General features: G+C 46.1%; 1 protein-coding gene across 8 annotated transcripts in view; it reads right to left on the reverse strand.

Annotated features, from left to right (window-relative positions):
• The window catches only part of MYO7B (myosin VIIB), a 98540-nt gene that overhangs the window by 23136 nt on the left and 51251 nt on the right, over window positions 1-24153 (reverse strand). For 7 of the 8 annotated variants that reach the window (XM_027588704.2, XM_027588707.2, XM_027588703.2 and 4 more), the window contains 10 exons: window positions 23533-23685; window positions 22731-22829; window positions 20823-20917; window positions 8041-8125; window positions 6270-6488; window positions 4970-5140; window positions 3961-4170; window positions 3658-3825; window positions 692-769; window positions 410-537 (listed from right to left, as the gene is read on the reverse strand). In XM_027588704.2, coding sequence (XP_027444505.1) covers window positions 410-537; window positions 692-769; window positions 3658-3825; window positions 3961-4170; window positions 4970-5140; window positions 6270-6488; window positions 8041-8125; window positions 20823-20917; window positions 22731-22829; window positions 23533-23685 — 1406 coding nt within the window. The remainder of the gene's footprint in view (window positions 1-409; window positions 538-691; window positions 770-3657; window positions 3826-3960; window positions 4171-4969; window positions 5141-6269; window positions 6489-8040; window positions 8126-20822; window positions 20918-22730; window positions 22830-23532; window positions 23686-24153) is intronic. The other variant, XM_027588709.2, reaches the window with a different exon arrangement.

Here is a 24153-nt window from a genome sequence, read left to right on the forward strand (position 1 = left end):
CAAAATATTTAAACCCCTAAAATATAGTAGTCTGTTTTTCAAAGCAGTATACATATTTCTTAAAATTTATATGAAAAAACAATTCCTGTAGAGGAATACATATATAATATAAATGAGGAATTTACTCATTTACAGGGCCCTGCATAAAAGCCTATTATAAAATGAATCACTACCCCACGATAAACCTGTTTTCCTAAAACTCCCTTTACCCATGGGTTTTAACACAGAGCAAGTGAAGAACTCCGTGATATCTACTGTACAGACCTAGGCTGTAGGCCCCAGGACAGGGAGCAGGGAGAGCACAGGCTGTCTTAGGGGGCAGACAGAGGAGGAGGCTGTGGCCATGGACTGAGAGCCAGTGAGGGGTTCTGATGTTCTAGATGGGGGTGAGGTGGGAATGGGGACTGACCTGAGGTTAGGCCGCAGGATAGCATAGCCCACAATGAAGTGCACCTTCTCCAGGTTGGACATGGGTCGGTCTGAGATGGGGCCATCAGGCTCAAATGCTTCCTCTCCAATATTCAGCTGGCTGGTTACCTTGAAACCCAAAGGAGGCGGTCAGGAGAGCTGTGATGCTCCCCATTTGCAAAGGAGGAAACCAGGCGCAAGGAAGGAAGCAAAAGCTTGGGATCCTGTGGCAGGCCAACAGCAGGGCTGGAAGCAGACTAAAGCCCCCTTACCCTGGGCTCACCTGGCCTGTGATCCTAGAGGACCGTTTTAGCTTCATGGAGGAGATGTCCTTGCTCCCTCTGTCCCTGCGGCTGGGCCTCTGCAGATGGAGACAGTTCCTGAGGGAAGTTGTGCCAGGACAGCACTTTGATGATGCCGCTGACCCCACAGTCACCTAGACAGGGCTACTGTCCATCTCTCCCAGCCATTTCCTGGCCCAATTTACCAAGCTGCGTGCAGCCCTGCATCTTGGCTGAGCTTTGCAACACTTAGAGATGCGCATCCTCCTCTTCCCTTCTGGGTCAGGAAACAGAGGCAAGGGGAGGTGAGAGATTTCCTCAAACTACTCACGTAACTGGCGCTCGGGGAGGGCTCAGGACCATTCTGATTCCAAAACCTTACCTCTTGCCAGTAAAGCCCTCCAAGGTAGGGTCGGGTCTGAGCCCAGGTGCCCAGGACAGCCCTGGGCCACGGTCATGGTCAGTGAAAATTTCATGAATGATTTGGAATACCGTCTGCCCCCTGTAAGGTGGGAGCTCAGAGCTCTGCCAGAGGATCAGAAGAATCTAAGCTTCAAGGCCTGCGCTGGGTGGGGTGGTGGGGCTTGTCCCCAGCTATTAGGATCTGCTGGTCTCCTGAGGCAGGAGTCCCGCCTTGTCCTGAGGGCATCAGGAGAAGTTGCTGCCAAAATTAGAGCTCAGTGTGGGACTGGGCTTGGGTTGGAATCAGTGGGGTTGGGGTTTGGGGTAGAACTGGTTTGCCACACAGGGATGGATTGCAAAATACCCTAGCTGGCAGGTGAGGGTGGGCAAGGCTGGCTCTGCTCACTGCTCCTGTGGGAGGCACACAGCAGGTGCTTAATAAACGTGCGTAGGAAGAAAAACTTGAGATGTGACTTCTGGGAGGCCAGTCCTGCTTCTCCCTGTGCTCACCCTCCAGAGGTGCAGAGTGGCTGGACCACCACCCAGGGTCCTGAGTGGCCCCCAGTGATCCGCGTCCTCTGGCATTTCTACCCACCACAGTATGTGACTTATGAGACTAGGCATTGCAGCTTCCTCTCTTAGTTCACTTAGTCTGGGGAAGTCCAACTGTGAGAACGCTGGGGCAGCCTTGTGGAGAGGCAAGACCCGAGGCCTCCTGCCAGCAGCTATGTTAGGGAGCCATCTTGGAAGTAAGTACTGGAGCTCTGGTCCAGCCTGGAGAGATAACAGCCCTGTCCGTGGTCTGACTGAGATCTTAGGACAGACCCTGAGCCAAGACAACCAGCTAAGCCGCTCTTCACCCTCAGAAACTGTGTGAAAGAATACATGTGTACTGTCTCAAGCTGTTAAATTTGGGGGGGGGGGCAAGTAATTTGTTACCTAGCAATAGATAACGAATATGTTCTGCAAAGCCAATGCTTCTAGAGATCCGGGCTCAGGGCTTAACTTGGGCAACTTCCCATGTAACTCCTGGACCAAGTCTGGCCATGTGATCTTAAGCTGCAGACTTCCTTAGATTTCTATGCAGTTAGTCTGCACACAGGACCCTGCAGGTGTCCGAGCGGAGTCGCAGACACTGGATGTATGGGGTGCTGTGATATTGTGATTTATAGTAAGAAATAAATATTTGGTCTTCATCCCCATTCCCGGCACAGAGCTCCTGAAACCCTTGGAATTTCCTGCAAATGAGGCAACTTTGAGAAACACCTAAGGATGGGGGCTGGTTGTCAGCGGAACCAACCCTGTGACTGGGATTGGAACCTCCAGGCCCCTCCCTCCCACCTCCACCTCTGGGGAATGGAGAGGGGCTAGAGATTGATCACCAAGGGCCAATGATTTATTCTTCCTGCCTACGTAATGAAGCCTCCCTAAAAACCCAAAAGGATGGAGTTCAGAGAGCTTCGGGTTGGTGAACGCATGGAAATTTTGCAAGAGTGGCACACTGGAGGAAGGCATGCAAGCACCACCTTCCTTTCCCCAAACCTTGCTCTATGTGTCTCTTCCATCTGGCTGTTCTTGGGTTATAATCCTTTTATAATAAACTGGTAATCTAGTAATTAAAGTATTTCCGTGAATTCTGTGAGTTGCTCTAGCAAATTAATCAAACCCAAGGAGGGCGTCAAGGGAACCCCTGATTTGTAGCCTGTGGGTCAGAAGCATAGGTGGCAACCTGGACTTGCGACTGGTATCTGAAGTGGGGGGTCATCTTGTAGGACTGAACCCTCAGTCTAGGATCGGACACTGCCTCCAGGTCGATAGTGTCCCAGTTGAGTGGAATTGTGGCACACCCAGCTGGTGTTGGAGAACTGCTTGGTGTGGGGAAAACCCCCACACATTGGAACTGGTGTCAGAATTATAGGCCGTCCTGGGGTCCTGCTGCTGGCAGGTCCCAGTGCTGTCACTGCTGTGTAATTCCTTTGAACTATTCTTAGTGAGTTCCATTAAGATGACATCATGAAATTGAGGCGTTGGGAAGGACTTCTGACCAAAAGTGGATGTGAATGAACCTTCCATCAGAGGGCAGGATAGACCACAGGCCAAGAACTGGGTCTTTGAATTCACTAGAATGGATTCAAAGCCCAGTTCTGTCACACTCACTCACTGTGATCTGGGGACAAGTCACTTCACTTCTCGGTTTCTTTCGCTGTAATAAACTTACTAATCCCTACTTCATAGGGTTGGCTCCCCTGGGGATTAACTGAAGAGGGAATTGGCACACAGCATGCCGTCTATCAGTAACAACACCGGTTGTTATCACTGTTCTGTGCGTTTGAATTCTGTTCAAGTCAAACCTACAACCCAGAGCCTGGAAGGCCCTTTTTGATTCTGACTGTATCACTCAAAAACTCCTGGGCATCATGCCTGACTCATGAGTTCCTGAGCGCGAGTCAGGTTTAGTGGCTGATGCTCACTCCATGTCTTGCCCACTTCAGGTCCAGCTTCCAAGGGGCCTTGGCCTGCGTGACACCCGGGCCCTGCCCTGCCCCGGCCCCTTCACACCACACACCTGTGTAGACCCACAGTGCTGTGGAGACTGGGTGCTGTTCTTTCTGCCCAGGGTGTCATGGATCTGCCGCATCACTGAGCCGCCATGCCGGCCATTCCTGGCAAAAAGCACTGGCTCTGGAAGGTCACCCATGAACCTCAGGATGATGCTCCACACGGCCAGGGCGGCCTGGGGAAATGGAGACAGAGGGCTCAGCTGGAACGCAGCTAGCAGTCCAGGGCCCACAGCGATCCCTTCTCTTCCTCATTCCCTCTGAACCAGGGGGAGTCCTGAGCCACTAGAAACCAGAAAACCCCTGGGTACCGAGCAGTCGGCATCATCCTCATGGTAGAGCAGCGGGTATCGCAGGGGCTGCCGGGTGTGCGTGTGGCTGGCTGATTTCTGGAAGTAGGTTGCAGCAAACTTGGGGAAGGTGTATTCGGCCAGGCCGTCTGTGTCGTCCTCAGACTCCTCTACCATGGGAACGGTGTCCAGGTCAACCTCGGGCAGCTTCTGGGTCCCTGCTTCCAGGTCCTACGTGCCAGTGAGAGGGAGGGTCAGGGGTCAGCTGTCCCTTCAGATGCTAGCCGGCAGGGTGTGCTTCTCTGGGGGCCAGGGAGCCCCAAGACAGGTCTGTCTGATTATCTGCTGGGTCCGGCATGAACCACGCCCCCTTGTGTCTGAGACCTCTTCCACCACCTCACTGGGTCAGTGGACCCCTGTAAGTGGTCTCAGCTGCCCCGACTGCACAGCCTGGTGTGTGTGTGTGTGTGTGTACATGCTTAGGGGAAAGGCATGAACACCTGGGCGTGGGGGTGCCTCGGTCACTGGGTCTCAGGGCCCAGACCTGAGTGTGGTGAGAGCCTGGGGGACCTGCTCCACTCCGGCCCTCCCTTCCCCTCCTGCCCCCGCTCCTTCCGTCAGACCCCGCTGCCAGTGCCCCTTAGCTTTCAGCGTTCATCAGCCCCCACATCACATTCTGCAGTGCAGCTGCGGCAGGGTGCTCTGTGAGAGGGGGTCAAAGACACCATGGGAAATGCTGCCTGGTTGAAAGCCCCACAGCATTTGCACGTTAAAGGTTCTAAGAAGTCTCCTAGATAAGAAACCTGCTTAACTTGAAAGGGTCTGGCCACAGAAACTCATACTCCCCTTTTCTTTGCTTGCTCACCCAGGACCACAGAACACACTTCACCACCTCTTCTGTCAGCTCCCCTAACCCCCCAGCTGAGCGTTAGCTTCTCAGTGAGCCTGGAGGCTGACTGCGGTCAGGGACTGAGCGGTGTCCTCCCATCCCCTGCCAGGCCAGACCCCTGAATGAGAGGGCCCATCTTACCTCAAAGTGCTGTGGGGCCTGGCCCTCCTGCCCACCGATCATGGAAGGGAGGAAACCGAACACTTGCTCCACCATCTCCGTGTCTGTGACGGTGTCGTAGATGGACTGCCGCTTCCTGGTGGGGAGAGCACTTTGGCTCTTCTGCTCTTCAGCTGGGATGACCAGAGGCCCCTGCGCATACACCCCAAGGAGCAAGGTTACCACAGGCCCGGCCGAGGCAAGCATTTCACTGAACCTCCTCCTGATGTCATTTGTTCAAATCAATAAGTTTTCCTCTAAAATCCTAGAATTTAATAGCTAGCATGACTAGAGATCAACCACCCTGGGCTTTTCGTTTCCCATGGAGAATCAGAAGTCCAGAGAAGGAAGGCTGCCTGACATGGTCCCTAAGCTACTGCCTCCAACCCCAAGGGCCCCCAGAACCTAGCTGCCCACCTGGTCCCTTCACTCAAAGTGCACCAAGGCTCCACCAGGACAGATCCCCGGGCCTGTACTAACTAGCACACGGGTGAGGCTGATTTGTGGTCTGTCTGGGGCTAACTGGGAGCAGAAGCCTGCTGTGGACGTGTCTGAGGGTCTGCTGTGGGCATGTCTGAGGGTCTGATGTCTTACTTGTCCTGGCCACTGCACTAGTAATGTGCTCAGCAGACCCAACTTCCAACCCTAGAGCAGCCATAGACTTCATCCTAGCCTTTTCCTTATCTGTTTCCAAATGAGCGAGTCCTGAGGAAAGAAATTGACTCTCGGGTACTCGCTAGAGGAAAGGGAATCACAAGGGTGAAATTTCAAAATGCAGGGATGTGCACCTTGCGCCACTTCCCTGCTCCCTGCCCGTCAGCCTCTCCTGCCCAGACACTCAAAGACTCCTCTTGGAATTTCTCTACCCCAGAAGTGTCATGCCACGGCCCAGTCACCCAGGGGCCTTTGCCCTCCTCCATGGAGCTGTGGTCTCCCATAGCTCATCTGGCCCTGGTTTCCTATGTTGTTCAGGGAGGGACCAGTCCTGCTGAGAAACTGTCCCCAAGGCTATAAGGAAGGGATCAAGGGGTTCAGTTTCCAGGTTCCAGGTATAAGACCATCCTGCTGACATGATGCCTCTTCTATGCCACATCCTGCATGCTCCTGGGGGTGACCTAGATGTCCCAGATGGTGTGAGGACCTGCTGCAGTAATAACTTCAGACATGGAGGAGATAGGAGTGTCTGGTGAGAGCTCTATGATGCTGCTCATCCCTCCTGACTGCCTTCCCGCTATGGGCCCCAGTCAGCCCTCACCGGTCTAAGAGGGCACTGACCACCTACATTGGCTTTCTGCTGCCGGAAGTTCCGCCGGGCAGCCATGCCCCTGGCATGCGCCTGTATGACCACCACTGCCCTCCTCTTGGCCTGGACTTGCTGGCGCACAAGGTAGCCCCTGCATAGTGCCTGCAGCTGGACCATCCTCTGCCGCATGGTCTGGTACTGCTTTGCCAGCAGCTGGCTCCGGGCAATGGCCTGCAGGCGCTCAAAACCCAGGAGGATCTGTGGAGGCAAAAGGGACAGAGGCTCAAAAGGAGGCCTGGGCCCAGCAGGGCAAAGAGCATGGAGAAGGCCTTCCCAAAGGGACAGAGAGAAAGAGAGGCAAGTCATACATCCCAGGAGACCTCACAAATTAGCTTCACAGTTACCTGCTTCTTGGCAAAGGACTAGTGCTAAAATTTTATGCACCTACAAGCATGAGCATATTAAGTGAGTTATTACTTGCCAAGCACTTAGAACAGTCCTTGGCATGCAAATAAGTGCTAAATAAGTATTGTTAAATAGCATAGACAATAAAGTACTCTCCTGGTGGCCAGTGATCAGAGAATTGGTTTGGATGTCACATGGGTGATGGGATTCCAGGTGCCTTGCTTATCACACCTAAAGCTAAGTCCAGCCAAATTGTCAGAAGCTAGCGCACCTGTGTGGAGGTCTATGGCTGGCTTCATTAAGCTAATCTCTGGGATCTTTAAAATAAAGAGGAAATAATAAATTGATAAACACCCACTTCTATGGTGTTTCTATGCTGCAAACATGCTTTGGTGCACAGCAATCCCTGAGCCCCTGGATGAGTCTTGTTACCTTCTCAAAGACCAACCCATTGGGTGCCGGGGGTGTGGGGTCAGGCTTCATCCTATAAGCTTGGGGTTATACAGACCTGCATCCAAATCCCAGCTCTACTGATTACTAGCTGTGTGCTCCTGGGAAAATTATTTAATCTCTCTGTGCCTCAGCTTATTAACACATGGGGTTGGTTTAACAATAAATAAAACAATGCATGCAAAGCAATGGTTCTAAGTAGGATTTCCGTCCATGTCAGCGGCTATTACATCCTTGTGAGCACAGTACATGGACAGGCCTGGGGTCAAATTTCAAAATGCAAGGATGTGCATGTTGTTGCTGCTCCCCTGTTCCCTGCCCTTCAGTCTCTTCTGTCCAGACCCTCAAAGGCTCCTCTTGGTATTTCTCTGGGCCCCAATGCATCATCCCATAGCCCAGTAACCAGGGGTCTTCACTCTCCTTCACAGAACTGTAGCCTCTCATAGCTTATCTGGGCCTGGTTTCTTGAGCCTGGTTTTCTGGCCTTGATTTGCTGATGTGACCACTGCATGTCCCAACCACAGTCACATCAGTGACAAAGGCAAGTGGTCAAGTGAGGCCCAATAGAGTGTGGTTAAGGTTGCTCTGGGTCATTTGTTGAGCAGACACTCATTAGCAGTGCCTGTGGTTAAGAAAAAAATCAGAAGAGCCTGAAACAGAGAATAATCCATCAACCTACTTTGTTGGCTGCAAATTGAGAAAAGACAATCATTATGTGATTTCAGAGCAGGCCATCTCATTCTAGCTCTGGAGATGCCCAAAATTCTGTAACAGAACACACTGAAGCCCACACACCGTGTGACCCGAGATGATGCTAAACAGTGTGTGGTGGGCTGAGGGCTGGTCGTTTGAAGTCTGTTGTGATGAGTTAGTGATCTGCTCCTCCCTGCCTGAGCTCTCATATTCACATGAACAAACTTTCAGCTGAAACAGCCTCCCTAGTGAGTTCTCTCACCTGCTTGAAGTTCCGCCTGCTGTAGTAGCCTCTCCACCCAGCCTGGAGGGTCACAGCTGCCCGCCTCTGCCTCAGGAACGCCTTCCTAGAAGGGGAAATGCAAGTCCGAATGTGTGTGTAACAACCTCAGACATTTCAAAGCCTTTGGGGGGAAAATTATTTGAAGGGAAGAGGGATATGAAATGTTGGGGAAAATGAATACATACATTATTTCCTTCCCAGAAGCCTTTATAAACCAAAGACACACATGTTAAGAACTTAAATCTATTGCCAACTACTCAAGTTTGTGAATTAGGATGGTCTAGTTTTTAGAGCAAACAGGAAATTTTTCCTCACTCCTTCCAAAGATCTATGAAAGGATAAAACTCATTTCCAACTTTTTACTCCTTGCCAAACTTTTCCTGATCCTCCGGCCAGTAGCCCAGGTATCTGCTGGGAACTAGGTCAGAATCCCAGGACCAGGGCTCCTCTCTGGAGGCAGGTCAAGGGCAGGAGGGCAGCCCCCCAGGCCCTGGTAGCCTGGCAGCTCCATAAGACTGCTCCCCTGTGTAGGGTGGAAAGTGGGCTGAATATGGAGAGGGTAACCTGAAACATGACCTCTGGGGAAGCGAGCTTGGTGCATATATACGTATCATTTATCTCACACTTATCTGAGTTTCCTTATCACTGCTAATAATTTCCAGGATATTTTCTTAGGCTTAGGACAGTAGATCTCAACCATATTAAAAAAATCATCTGGAGAAGTTCAATATTTATTGATGTCCGGGTCCTACCCATTCTGATTAAGTCAGAATCTTTGCTGATGGGTCTGGAGAATCCCTCTCTCTCTCTCACTCTATTTATGTTTTTTGGTATATATATATACACACACACAGTATAAATATCTCCCCAGATGATTCTAATATGAAGCTGAAGTAAATAATTTTCTAAAATAAAGATAATCTGTCTCCTTTCTGATACTTATACCAGTGGTTCTCAAATGGGGGTGATTTTGCCCCCCCCCCGGCATATTTGGCAGTGTCTAGAGATATTTTGGGTTGCTATGACTGGGGGATGGGGGAGGAGGGTGCTACTGGCATCTCATGAGTAGAGGCCAGAAATGCTACTAAACGTCCCATAATGCCCAGGACAGCCTTCACAACAAAGATTTATCTAATCCAAAATGACAGTTGAAGTTGAGAAACCCTATTTTTTTTATCTTTTCTTTAATATTCTAGTCTAATTGTATTGTCCAGAAGAACAAGAACACTATCAATTATCAATGATGATCACTTCTGGGAAGATGGAGTAGATATACTTTTTCCTATTTCTCTTGCTGACTACAACTAAAAACCCTGTACATTTATATGAAACAAACATAAGACTGAAATGTGGAGAGAAGAAGGCAGGCCAGTTATGGATCTCAGATCCAAGGAGAGACACAGTGGTAACTTCTCTGGGTTTTCTTTTTACCTCATATTCCCCAGACTAGGAGCTGAAGAAGTCAGCAATCCAGAAATGACAATGGGGACAGAACAGAAAAGCCCCAAGGAAAGCCTTCTCTTTCCACCAAAAGGCTTAGGGAAGGGGCAGCTTAGCAAGACAAAACTTTTAAATAAAAACCACTCTACTCCAGTGAAAAAACACAAAACAACTGTGGTCCTAGCCCCACTTACACCAAAAAATGTCAAGTGGGGAGCCTAGATTTCTGCCCTTGCAAGGGTCGTGTCAGAGAAGGCTAAGTGGGAAGCCATCCTTGATGAGTAGTAATGAGTCCATCCCTCACAGTGTCAGTGGAGACCACTAGGGAATCCTGGACTTCCACAACCACTTGGCAGTAATGTGGTGCTCCTCCTCTCCATGCTGGAGAGGTGTCAGGGAGACCTAGTGCAGAGGCAGGTCTTTCACCATCCCCCAGTGATAAGAATGTCCCTCTCCCACTATGGTATCAGTAAAGGCCATGTTGGGGTAGTAATAAGGCGCTTATGGCCCTCCCAGCCAGGGTGGTATCAGTGGAGGCCTACTGGGAAGCTAGAATTCCTACTCCCAGCCAGCAGTAAAAAGGAACCTCTACCTGCCTTGAGAGTCAGTAGAAGCCATGTGGAGAACTTGGATTCTCCCCCCATCTGACAGTAAATGGATGGCACCCCCACCTCCCCCTGCTAGAGTGGTATCAGAGGAAGCCAGCTAAAACAGAACATTTAAACAAGTTAAAATTCAGTTTTGCAAAAAAAAAATAAACAAGACCCAGAGTTCTTATAATACAATAAACCAAATGTCCACGTTTCAATCTAAAATCTCTTATCATAGTAAGTAAGAACCAGGAAAATATTAACTTGAATGAGAAAAGACAAGCAACATATGCCAACATTGACAGAAATGTTAGCCATTATAAAAATGCTTCAATGAGCAGTTATAAACACACTTGAAACAAATGAGAAAATACAAAGTCTCAGTAAAGAAGTAAAAGACATAAAGTAGAACCAAATGGAACTGAAAAATATAATAACTGAAATAATAATAATAAAAAAAAAAACCTCAGTGGATAGGTTTGGCAACAGACAGACAGAAAAGAGGAAAGAATCGGTGAGCTTGAAGATAGAATGGTAGAAATTACCCAACCTGGAACACAGAAAGAAAAGAGACCAAAATAAAGTGAATGGAGCCTCAGGCACCAGTAGGACTGTATCTAATTTTTTTTTTTTTTTTTTTTTTGGTCACTGGAGTCTTAGGAAGAAAGGAGAAAGAGGCAGTGCTGAAAAAGCATTATAAGAAATAATGGCTGAAAAGCTTGTAAATGTAGCAAAAGATATAAACATACAGATTCAAGAAGCTGAGCAAACTTCAGACAGAATAAATTCAACAAAGTCCACATCAAGATACATCATGGTCAAATTTCTGAAAACTAAAGGCAAAAAATCTTGAAAGTAACAAGAGAGAAACATTACTTTTGGGGGAAAATGATTCAGATTTCTCATTACAAACCATGAAGCCCAGAAGTAAGTGGCACAATTATTTTCCAAGGATTGAGAGAAAAGAGCTGTTAACCCAGAATTTTATGTTACTGAAAATATCTTTCAGAAATGAAGGGGAAATAAAGACATTCTCAGATGAAGGAAAACTAAAAACACTAAGAGAATTGCCAATAGACCTATCCTGAAAGAAAGTTCTTTAAAGAGAAAGGAAATGATAAAAGAAACCTTGGAATGTCAGAAAGGAAGAAAGAAATAGTAAGCAACAATATGGGCAAATACAATAGGCTTTCCTCTCCTCTTGAGTTTTCTAAATCATATTTGATGATTGAAGCAAAATTTGTAACACTAATGTTGTTCTAAATTTATGTAGAAGAAACATTTTGGGAAAATTATATTACAAATGGGAGAAGGTAAATGGACATAAAGGGAGATAATGTTTCTATGCTTCTCAAAGTGGTAAAATGATGACACAGGTAGACTGTCATAATTTGTGTATATATAATGCAATAGTAGAGCAACAGCTAAAAAAGGCTATAAAAAGAAATACACTCTCAAATACAATAAATAAATGAAAATGGAATTTAAAAAAATGTTTAGGTAATCCACAGTAAGGCAGGAAAAAGAAAACAGAGAAATGAAAAACAGAGAACAGAAAACAAAAAATAAAATGGCAGATTCAAGGTCTAATGTACAAATAATTATATTAAGCATAAAAAGCATAACTACACCAACTAAAAAACAGAGACTGGCTTAATAGATTTAAAAGCAAGACTGTCAAGGGACGGAGCAAGATGGCAGAGGAGTAGGAGACCTGGATTTTGTCTGGTCCCAGGAATTCAACTGGATAGGGATCAAACCATTCTGAACACCTACAAACTCAACAGGAGATCAAAGAAAGGAATAGCAATGACTTTCTGAACAGAAAAGCGACCACTTTCTGGAAGGTAGGATGTGCGGAGAAGTGAATCCAAGGCGATATTCGGGAGGATAGACGGCGGGGGAGGGGGGTCTCCATCCACCACTTCTGGCAAGTGATAGAGCAGCGGAGCACAAAATCGGAACGTTTAGAAGTCGGCTCCGCTGAGGGACGTCACTCCAGTGGCTAAGTGGGGGGTGGAACCCTCACTGGGACAGTGTGGTCTCAGGACGCTGGCGTCACAGAAAGACCGGGGGTGCCTGAGTGCGGCAGAGCTCCCAGGTATCAGAGCGGGGAAGTCGGCTGCAGAGATGGAGCCGAGGCATGGGCTCTCAACTCGGGGTTGCCATAAACTGTGATGGGCGATACAGTCGGGCCACTGCTCCTCCAGCAGGGACCCAACAAGCAGCAGATCTGGGGAGACTCCCCTTCCTCCTCCAGGAGGAGCGGTGCAGGAGCGCACCGCAGGGATCTGCTGGGTTTGGAGACTCCACACCGAGTCGGGTGCCAAAGATAGAAATGCTCAGTCACAGGCCAGGTGAGCACGGAGTGCGGCGGGAGACCGGGGAGACAGGAGTGACTGACTGCATTTCTCTGGGGGCTCACTGAGGAGCGGGGCCCCGAGTTCTTGGCTCCTCCAGGCAGAGGTTGGGAGGCCGCCATTTCCACTCTCCGCCTCCAAAGCTGTACGGAAAGCTTGCAGGGAACAAAAGCTCCCGAGAGCAAACCCGAGCAGATTACTTAGCCTGGACTGACAAGGGCGGGGCAATTCCGCCTTCAGCAAAGACATTTGGGAACCATGGCAACAGGCCCCACCCCCAGAAGATCAGCACAAACAGCCAGCCAAGACCAAGTTTACTAATCAATGAGAACGGGAGAACTCCAGTGCTAGGGGAATACTGCACATAGAATTCATGGCTTTTTTCCCATGATTCTTTAGTCTTTCAAAGTTAAATTTTTTTAACTGTCTTTTTTTTTTAATTTTTCTTTTCCCTTTTTCAACCAACATCTTATCAATCCCTTTTTTAAAAAACATTTTTATTTTTCATTTTTAGAGTCATATTCTATCCCTTCATAGTAGTTACCCTTATTTTTGGCATATATATATAACTTGTTCTCTCTTTAAAATTTTGAGATACAGTTTCTTCCAATAGATCAAAATATACCCTAAATATCTAGTCTCCTGCCTGATCACATTCTCTCCCTTTTTTCCCTTTTTTCTTTTTTTTAAAATCCTCTTCTTTTTTCAAACAACTTCTTATCTTATCAATTCCTTTTATAAAATCTTTTATAATTTTCATCTTTACAGTCATATTCCATCCCTTTATCATATTAACCCTTATTTTTGTACATATATAAGTTATTCTTTCTTTAAAATTTTGGGAGGCACTTTCTTCTGAGACCAAAATACACCCAAAATCTAGTGTGTGGCACTGATCTATGCACCAGCCTGATCATATTTGATCATATTCTGTTTGTTTTGTTCTGTTTTTATTTGTTTTTATCATTATCTTTTTCTTTTTTCTTTCTTTCCCTTTCTTTTCCCCCGGTTTCAGGTCTTTTCTGATTTGTTTAGAGTATATTTTCTGGGGATGTTGTTACCCTGTTAGCATTTTGTTCTCTCATTCATCTATTCTCCTCTGGACAAAATGACAAGATGGAAAAAATCACCTCAACAAAAAGGACAAGAGTCAGTACTGACTGCCAGGGACCTACTCAATACAGACATTAGTACAATGTCAGAACTAGAGTTCAGAATGATGATTTTAAAAGATACTACCTGGGCTTGAAAAAAGCATGGAAGTTATTAGAGAAACCTTTTCTGAGAAATAAAAGAACTAAAATCTAACCAAGTCGAAATGAAAAGGCTATTAATGAGGTGCAATGAAAAATGGAGGCTCTAACTGCTAGGATAAATGAGGCAGAAGAGAGAATCAGCGATATAGAAGACCAAATGATGGAAAATAAAGAGGCTGAGAAAAAGAGAGATAAACAACTACTTGATCACGAGGGCAGAATCCGAGAGATAAGTGATACCATAAGACGAAACAACATCAGAATAATTGGGATCCCAGAAGAAGAAGAAAGAGAGAGAGGGGCAGAAGGCGTATTGGAGCAAATTATAGCAGAGAACTTCCCTAATGTGGGGAAGGAAACAGGCATCAAAATCCAGAAGGCACAGAGAACCCCTCTCAAAATCAATAAAAATAGGTCAACACCCCGACATCTAATAGTAAAACTTACGAGTCTCAGAGACAAAGAGAAAATCCTGAAAGCAGCTCGGGAGAAGAGATCTGAAACCTACAATGGTAGAAACATTAGATTGGCAACAGACCTATCCACAGAGACCTGGCAGGCCAGAAAGGACTGGCATGGTATATTCAGAGCATTAAATAAGAAAAATATGCAGCCAAGAATACTATATCCAGCTAGGCTGTCATTGAAAATAAAAGGAGAGATAAAAAGCTTCCAGGACAAACAAAAACTAAAGGAATTTGCAAACACGAAACCAGCCCTACAAGAAATATTGAAAGGGATCCTCTAAGCAAAGAGAGAGCCTAAAAGCAACATAGACCAGAAAGGTACACAGACAATATACGGTAACAGTCACCTTACAGGCAATACAATGGCACTAAATTCATACCTTTCAATAGTTACCCTGAATGTAAATGGGCTAAATGCCCCAATCAAAAGACACAGGCTATCAGATTGGATAAAAAAACAAGATCCATCGATATGCTGTCTACAAGAGACCCATTTTAGATCCAAAGACACCCCCAGATTGAAAGTGAGGGGGTGGAAAACCACTTACCATGCTAATGGACACCAAAAGAAAGCTGGGGTGGCAATCCTTATATCAGACAAATTAGATTTTAAACCAAAGGCTGTAATAAGAGATGAGGAAGGACACTATATCCTACTTAAAGGGTCTATCCAACAAGAAGATCTAACAATTATAAATATCTATGCATGGGAGCAGCCAGTTATATAAGGCAATTAAGAACAAAAGCAAAGAAACACATGGACAACAATACAATAATAGTGGGGGACTTTAACACCCCCCTCACTGAAATGGACAGATCATCTAAGCAAAAGATCAACAAGGAAATAAAGACTTTAAATGACACACTGGACCAAATGGACTTCACAGACATATTCAGAACATTCCATCCCAAAGCAATGGAATACACATTCTTCTCTAGTGCCCATGGAACATTTTCTAGAATAAATCACATCCTAGGTCACAAACCAGGTCTCAACCAGTACCAAAAGATTGGGATCATTCCCTGCATATTTTCAGACCACAATGCTTTGAAACTAGATCTCAATCACAAGAGGAAAGTCGGAAAGAACTCAAATACACGGAGGCTAAAGAGCATCCTACTAAAGAATGAATGGGTCAACCAGGAAATTAAAGAAGAATTAAAAAAATCCATGAAAATGAAAACACAACTGTTCAAAATCTTTGGGATACAGCCAAGGCAGTCCTAGAAGGAAATTATATAGCAATACAAGCCTTTCTCAAGAAACAAGAAAGGTCTCAAATACACAACCTAACCCTACACCTAAAGGAGCTGGAGAAAGAACAGCAAATAAAGCCTAAACCCAGCAGGAGAAGAGAAATAATAAAGATCAGAGCAGAAATCAATGAAATAGAAACCAAAAGAACAGTAGAACAGATCAACGAAACAAGGAGCTGGTTCTCTGAAAGAATTAATAAGATTGATAAACCCCTGGCCAGACTTATCCATAAGAAAAGAGAAAGGACCCTAATCAACAAAATCATGAATGAAAGAGGAGAGATCACAACCAATACCAAAGAAATACAAATAATTATAAGAACATATTATGAGCAACTATATGCCAGCAAATTAGATAATCTGGAAGAAATGGATGCATTCCTAGAGATGTATCAACTACCAAAACTGAACCAGGAAGAAATAGAAAACCTGAACAGACCTATAACCACTAAGGAAATTGAAGCAGTCATCAAAAATCTCCCAACAAACAAAAGCCCAGGGCCAGATGGCTTCCCAGGGGAATTCTACGAAACATTTCAAGAAGAATTAATACCTATTCTTCTGAAACTGTTCCAAAAAATAGAAATGGAAGGAAAACTTCCAAACTCGTTTTATGAGGCCACCATTACCTTGATCCCCAAACCAGGCAAAGACCCCATCAAAAAGGAGAATTACAGACTAATATCCTTGATGAACATAGACGCAAAAATTCTCACCAAAATACTAGCCAATAGGATCCAACAGTACATTAAAAGGATTATTCACCACGACCAAGTGGGATTTATCCCTGGGCTGCAAGTTCGGTTCCACAACCACAAATCAGTCAATACATTAATAAAAGAAAGAACAAGAACCATAGGATCCTCTCAATAGATGCAGAAAAAGCATTTCACAAAGTACAGCATCCTTTCTTGATCAAAACTCTTCAGAGTATAGGCATAGAGGGTACATACCTCAATATCATAAAAGCCATCTATGAAAAACCCACAGTGAATATCATTCTCAATGGGGAAAAACTGAGAGCTTTCCCCCTAAGGTCAGGAACAGGGCAGGGATGTCTACTATCACCACTGTATTCAACATAGTATTAGAAGTCCTAGCCACAGCAATCAGACAACAAAAAGAAATAAAAGGCATCCAAATTGGAAAAGAAGTCAAACTCTCACTCTTTGCAGATGATATGATACTTTATGCGGAAAACCCAAAAGACTCCACCCCAAAACTGCTAGAACTCATACAGGAATTCCATAAAGTGGCAGGATATAAAATCAGTGCACAGAAATCAGTGGCATTCCTATACACCAACAACAAGAGAGAAGAAAGAGAAATTAAGGAGTCGATCTCATTTACAATTGCACCCAAAACCATAAGATACCTAGGAATAAATCTAACCAAAGAGGCAAAGAATCTGTACTCAGAAAACTATAAAATACTCATGAAAGAAATTGAGACAGACAAAAAGAAATGGAAAAACGTTCCATGCTCATGGATTGGAAGAACAAACATTGTGAAGATGTCAATGCTACCTAGAGCAATCTACACATTCAATGCAATCCCCATCAAAATACCATCCACTTTTTTCAAAGAAATGGAACAAATAATCCTAAAATTTGTATGGAACCAGAAGAGACCTCGAATAGCCAGAGGAATGTTGAAAAACAAAAGCAAACCTGGCGGCATCACAATTCCGGACTTCCAGCTCTATTACAAAGCTGTCATCATCAAGACAGTATGGTACTGGCACAAAAACAGACACATAGATCAATGGAACAGAATAGAGAGCCCAGAAATGGACCCTCAACTCTGTGGTCAACTAATCTTTGACAAAGCAGGAAAGAAGGTCCAGTAGAAAAAAGACAGTCTCTTCAACAAATGGTGTTGGGAAAATTGGACAGCCACATGCAGAAGAATGAAACTGGACCATTTCCTTACACCACACACAAAAATAGACTCCAAATGGTTGAAAGACCTAGATGTGAGACAGGAGCCCATCAAAATCCTAAAGGAGAACACAGGCAGCAACCTCTTCGACCTCAGCCTCAGCAACTTCTTCCCAGAAACATCGCCAAAGGCAAGGGAAGCAAGGGCAAAAATGAACTATTGGGTCCTCATCAATATAAAAAGCTTTTGCACAGCAAAAGAAACAGTCAACAAAACCGGAAGACAACCGACAGAATGGGAGAAGATATTTGCAAATGACGTATCAGATAAAGGGCTAGTATCCAAAATCTATAAAGAACTTCTTAAACTCAACACCCAAAGAACAAATGATCCAATCAAGAAATGGGCAGAAGACATGAACAGACATTTTTCCAAAGAAGACATCCAAACGGCCAACAGACACATGAAAAAGTGCTCAACATCGCTCAGCATCAGGGAAATCCCAATCAAAACCTCAATGAGATATCACCTCACACCAGTCAGAATGGCTAAAATTAACAAGTCAGGAAATGACAGATGTTGGCGGGGATGTGGAGAAAGGGGAACCCTCCTACACTGTTGGTGGGAATGCAAGCTGGTGCAGCCACTCTGGAAAACAGTATGGAGATTCTTCAAAAAGTTGAAAATAGAGCTACCATATAATCCAGCACTACTGGGTATTTACCCCAAAGATACAAATGTAGGGATCCGAAGGGGTACGTGCACCCCGATGTTTATAGCAGCAATGTCCACAATAGCCAAACTGTGGAAAGAGCCAAGATGTCCATCGACAGATGAATGGATAAAGAAGAGGTGGTATATATACACAATGGAATATTATGCTGCCATCAAAAAGAATGAAATCTTGCCATTTGCAACGACGTGGATGGAACTGGAGGGTATTATGCTGAGCGAAATAAGTCAATCAGAGAAAGATATGTATCATATGACCTCACTGATATGAAGAATTCTTAATCTCAGGAAACAAATGGAGGGTTGCTAGAGTGGTGGGGGGTGGGAGGGATGGGGTGACTGGGTGATAGACATTGGGGAGGGTATGTGCTATGGTGAGCGCTGTGAAGTGTGCAAGACTGTTGAATCACAGATCTGTACCTCTGAAGCAAATAATACATTATATGGTAAAAAAAAAAAAAAAAAAAAAGAAGAAGATAGCAGGAGGGGAAGAATAAAGGGGGGGGGGAATTAGAAGGGGAGATGAACCATGAGAGACTATGGACTCTGAAAAACAAACTGAGGGTTCTAGAGGGGAGAGGGGTGGGAGGATGGGTTAGCCTGGTGATGGGTATTAAAGAGGGCACGTTCTGCATCGGAGCACTGGGTGTTATATGCAAACAATGAATCATGGAACACTACACCAAAAACTAATGATGGAATGTATGGGGATTAACAAAACATAATAAAAAATAAATAAATAAATAAAATAAAAGCAAGGCTGTCTATGACTTGAAATACAGGTTCAAAGTAAAAGGATGAAAGATATATATCATGCAAATAGTAACCAAAGTAAAACAGGAGTGGCTGTATTATTATCAGATAAAGTACACTTCAGAGTAAAGAAAATAACCAGAGACAAAGGGGGACATTACATGATGATAAAAGGGTAAGTCCACCAAGAAGATATAGCGATCCTAAATGTATATATACCAAACAACACAGCTGAAAAATATATGAAGGAAAAAATGATAGAACTAAAATGAAAAATGGGCAAATCCACAATTATGCTTGGAGACTTCAGCACCCCTTTCTCATCTTTTCAAGCACCCTTAGAACACATAACAAGATAGTCCATATCCTGGGCCATAAGGGAAATGTGAGCACATTAAAAAGATTTAACTCATACAGAGTGTGTCTCCAACCACAATGGAATCAAACTAGAAATCAATAACAGTATGATAACATGAAAATCTCCAAGCACTTAGAAACTAAATGTATGTAGAGGAAACATTTAAGGAAAATTATATTACAAACGGGAGAAGGTAAATGGAAGTTCTGGCCAGTGCAATAAAGCAAGAAAAGTAAATAAGACATAAAGATTGGAAAGGAGGAAATAAGACTGTCCCTAATTGCAGATAATGTAATTATCTACATAGAAAATTTCAAGAAATCCATAAAAAGTGAGTGACTTTAGCAAGGTTGCAAGAAACAGTCAACACACACAAATCAATTAATATTTTTAGACTAGCTATGAACACATCAATATCAAAATTAAAAATACAGTACCATTTATAATCTCTCAAAAACACCCAATCTAGGTATAAACCTAAAAAAACATGTACAGAACATGTACACCAAAAACTAAAAAACACTGGTGAAAGACATCAAAGAAGATCTAAATAAACAGAATTCATGGATTAGAAAACTTAACATAGTAGAGATGTCAATTCTCCTCAAATTGATATATAACATTAATTACTATCAAAATCCCAGCAAGAATTTTTTGTAGATATGGGTAAGGTCTTTCTAAGATGTATATGGAAAGACAAAGGACCCAGAACAGCTAAAACAATTTTGAAAAAGAAGGTAGGAGGAATCAGTCTACACAACTTCAAGACTTATTATGTAACTACAATCAACAAGACAGTGTGGCCCTGGCAGAGGAACAGACACATGGATCATTGCAACAGAACAGAGAATGCAGAAACAAACTTGCAATATGCCCAACTGATTTTCGACACAGGTGCAAAGTCAATTCATTGAAAGAAGGATGGATTTTTCAATGAACAATGCTGGAGCAACATCCACTGGGGGAAAAATTTTTAAAAGAACCATAGCCTAAGTCTCACACGCTATACAAGATTTAACTCAAAATGAGAATGGATCTAAATGCAACTGTAAAACTATAGAACCTTCTAGAAGAAAAGATTGGAGAAAACCTTCAGAGATCTTAGATGTGACACCAAAAGCATGCACCACGAAGGGAAATTTGATAAACTGGACTTCATCAAAATGAAAAATTTTGCTCTGCAAAGACCCCCTTAAGAGGACTTAAGGAAAAGCTATAGACTGGGAGGAGATATTTGCAAAGCTCACATCTAACAAAGGACTAGTATCTAGAATATATAAGTAATTCTCAAAACTCAACAAAGAGGGGCTCCTGGGTGGCTCAGATGGTTAAGCATCTGCCTTTGGCTCAGGTCATGATCTCAGAGTCCTGGGATCAAATCTTACAGCAGGCTCCTTGCTCAGCGAGGAGCCTGCTTCTCCCTCTGCCTGCCACTCCCCCTGCTTGTATTCTCCCTCCCTCTCTCCCTGGCAAATAAATAAAATCTTAAAAAAAAAAAAAACCCAAGAAAACAAAAAACTCCCCAAGAACTCAACAAAGAATCCAATCAGAAACTGGGCAAATAACAAGCACAGATGTTTCACCAAAGAGGATATATACATGTGGCAGATAAGCCCATGAATAGATGTGGGTGTGTGGGCTGGGAGGGGCTTGGGTAGGGCCATCACCTCCATTTGTAGCCTCGCAGGACTCTCTGGATGTTGACTGCTGCCTTGTCCAGGGCCTGGCTCCTCTGTATCTCCAGCAGAGTGTCCTGGTTATCCTGGAACAGAGGAGATCCCAGCATGTAGCCGCCTCCACTCATCTCCACACCCCACCTGGGGCCAGGGCCCTATCTACAGAAGGGTCTTTCAGACTTTTCCCTTATGTGCTCCCAGAAGGGCAAGCAGGGGAAGGGGCCCTCAGATTGATCCTGATGTGGCTCAGAGACAGGAGCTGCAACTACACCCCCAGTTCCCAATCTAAGAACTTCCCATTTTAGTTCTTTCAATCCGGCAAATTTTATTTCTGCTCTGGAGAACCAATAAGGGGGTAAAAAGTTTCTCTGAAGCTATGTTTTATTTTCCAAAATTCATGTGAAATGTCACCCAACTTGTAGTACAGACTCATGCTTGTTTCAATGGAAACACGTTTCCCCCAGGCTTTGAGTAGGATTTGAAGTGAGTTGATGAGCCCTATTCGCCCCTGAGCTGTGACTTTCTCTGGCCTGCCTTTGCGCTTCACCTGGATCGCTGTTCCCTTGGGCTTGCCATCCTAGTCCCTGCAGGGCAGGCACCATCGTTGTTGAACAGAAAGCAGCTTGGTGCTTGGCAGGGGATTGGTGGCCTCTCCCACCTCCATCAGTCTTGCATCAAGCAAGCACTGAGCCTCTTCATGTGCCCGGGCAGGCACTGGGGACACAGAGATACACCAGACCTCTGATGGGGGCCTCAAGGAACAGCCAGGGAGGGGAGAAGTGGAGGGATGGGCACTTTCCTCCTCTTCTCCTTGACCACATGCCCATACTGACCTCACCCTTTATACCCCTGTGGCCCTCAACGTCTATCCCAGCTTCTTGGACAGCACCCTGGGACTATCCTAATATCTTCCATCTGATAGCCTCACCTCCCCGGTGGAATCCAAAGCCCTTCTGCCTTTTCGCTCTTGTCTAAGTCCAGAGCCCCAGCACAGGCCTGGCGAATGCATGGGCAGATGAACAGATGGACTGACTAGAGGATCAGGGCAGGGAAGTCCCTCTGGGAACAGATGAGGATGGGTGAGCAGACTGTGTGGAAGCAGAGGGAGTGAAGGACTTAGGAAGGGGCTATGGGGATGGGGTGGGGCTTGGGTGGGCTGGCAGAGTATGCTTCCAGCACTGATCTTCTCTTCTCCCTCCTCTTTCTCTCTTTGCTCACCCACCCACAGCTTACAAGGCTAGGGGACATGGAGGTTCTGTCCCCCGTGGCTCTTGACCCAACTTGTAGTCCTGGAGGGCCCAAAGGCCAGGCTCAGGGGCTAGAGGCTGTCAGCCACAAGCTGTCTCTGTGTGACCTTGGGCCTTCCTGTAAGTTGTGGGGGATGGAGGTGGGTGGTGGGTGGTGGTGCTGCTTGCACATGCCTGCCCAAGGACAAGCTCTTCTAAGGTGAGGGGTAATCAGCACACTGACTCCTTCCACTGAAGCACTAGCTCCCCAGGGCTCTGAAGAGGTGGAGCTTCCCCAGATCTGACTTGAGACCGTGGCTCCTGGCATGGAGGAGGAGGCCTATTCTCAGGGACAGTGGGAGCCTTCCCTGAGCTCCTTCTTGCTTCTGCCTGGTGACTTGGGGCAGCTCCTCCTTATCCTCAGGTCTTGCCTTAGATGCTCTGCTCTGAGAAGCCTCCCGGGCTTCTGCAGGCTGGTTTGAGCCCTCCCCACATCCCCCCTGCCTCCTTTCCCCCCAGCATGGCTTTCTACAACCAGGGTACCTCAGGGTGGGGGCCATACCTGGAGCAGGCTCCCATGGCATTGGCTCAGGGTGGGTGAGGGAATGCCACCTGGTGGGCATGGGACCAGCCCCAAGGAGGAGACTGAGGACCAGCATGTTCAGGGGCTCACCTTCAGGAAAATTTTGGTCTTTCCCACTTTCCATTCTTTGTCTGTCCCCAGCCACATTTCGGCAATGCGCAGAGTCATCTGGCGAGCCTTGTCTCGAAGCTGCCAAGGAGAAAACAGAAGTGGCTTGGTGGAGTTGGAGCACCCCCTCCCCCCTGGGGTGGGGGGAGAGGGAGGGTCCCTTCTCAAAGGCTTTCTGGGATTCAAGTCTTCCTTCTCCCCTGCATTTCATCATCAGTGTTGCTTGGTCAGGACACAGGCTCAGGCACCTCCAAACAAGGATGGGGCCCAGGGGAGCAGCCAGGACCTGGAACCTCAAGGCCACCATGCTTCGCAGGCCTGGAGCCTCAGTGTGGATGTTGGGTACTTGGACAGCCCAAAGTTTAGGATGACTGAGTGTTTGAGGAAGGATGGGAAGGACCTCCTGCCCCAAATAGCAATCCAGCCACACATCATCTCCCCAGCATGCTACCATGGAAGTATTTGCTTTAAAGTGCAGACACCTCCTAGAACCAACATATTCAGCCACTAGCCTCAACCAGTGAGTGTGATCTAGTGTGAGCCACCCCCTCCCTCACTTCCAGGGCCCCCAGGGAATGAGACATGGGGCTGGAGGAGATGAGAGGAAGGGAGGAACAACGGTCATTTCAAAGCTTGGAGTCTGGGAGAGGACCTCTGCCTCAGGAGGACAGGTAGAGGACCCCCTCGGAACTGGGGGCTGGGGCACCTGGAGGTAGCAGGGGTTCTGAGGCTGACCACTATTGCCTCTTAGGGCCAGCGTGCTGAGGCGGAGGGTAACAGGCACCTGCAGGCGCACAGCGTTGGGCAGCACCACGCCGAACCTCCGTGAGAACTCCTCGAACGAGTACCGGATGGGGAAGCCCGACTTGCGGATGTGCACGGTCTCCATCATGCCGGAGTAGCGCAGCTGCCGGAGGCACAGCTCGCGGTCGAAGAGCTGCGGGCGCAGAGGTGGGAGGCCCGCTTCCTGAGTCGCTGCACGCGGGCAGCCCGCCCGACCACCAGCCATGCCGCCGTCCCCAGATACAAGACAACTCAACAACGCTTGGTTTGACCAAAAGTCTCTTTTGAAGACCGGTATTTGTTCTGAAGTCACTGAAAAGTCCCGAAAGTGTTTCCGAGGAGATAAAAGTCGATAATATACAAACTGTGACATCCACAAGAATACTAAATACTCCCGTCATTCTCAGAATACGCAAAGTACTATGAATATAAAAGTTATTTGCATATGCCATGTTAAAATGTTTCCTCCTGGCCTTGCCTCTGTTGGGGTGGGCGCCCCTGCAGCTCTTCCGGCACCATTCTGCCTCCCCCAGTCTAGTGGAATGAAGAAATACATTTCCCACCTAGAGTCAGAAAATATTCTAGCCAGCTTAGTCTCTCCGCTTCCCCCTCCCACCCCGAG

This window comes from Zalophus californianus, chromosome 3 (assembly GCF_009762305.2).
Source record: "Zalophus californianus isolate mZalCal1 chromosome 3, mZalCal1.pri.v2, whole genome shotgun sequence".
Taxonomy (NCBI): Eukaryota; Metazoa; Chordata; class Mammalia; order Carnivora; family Otariidae; genus Zalophus; species Zalophus californianus.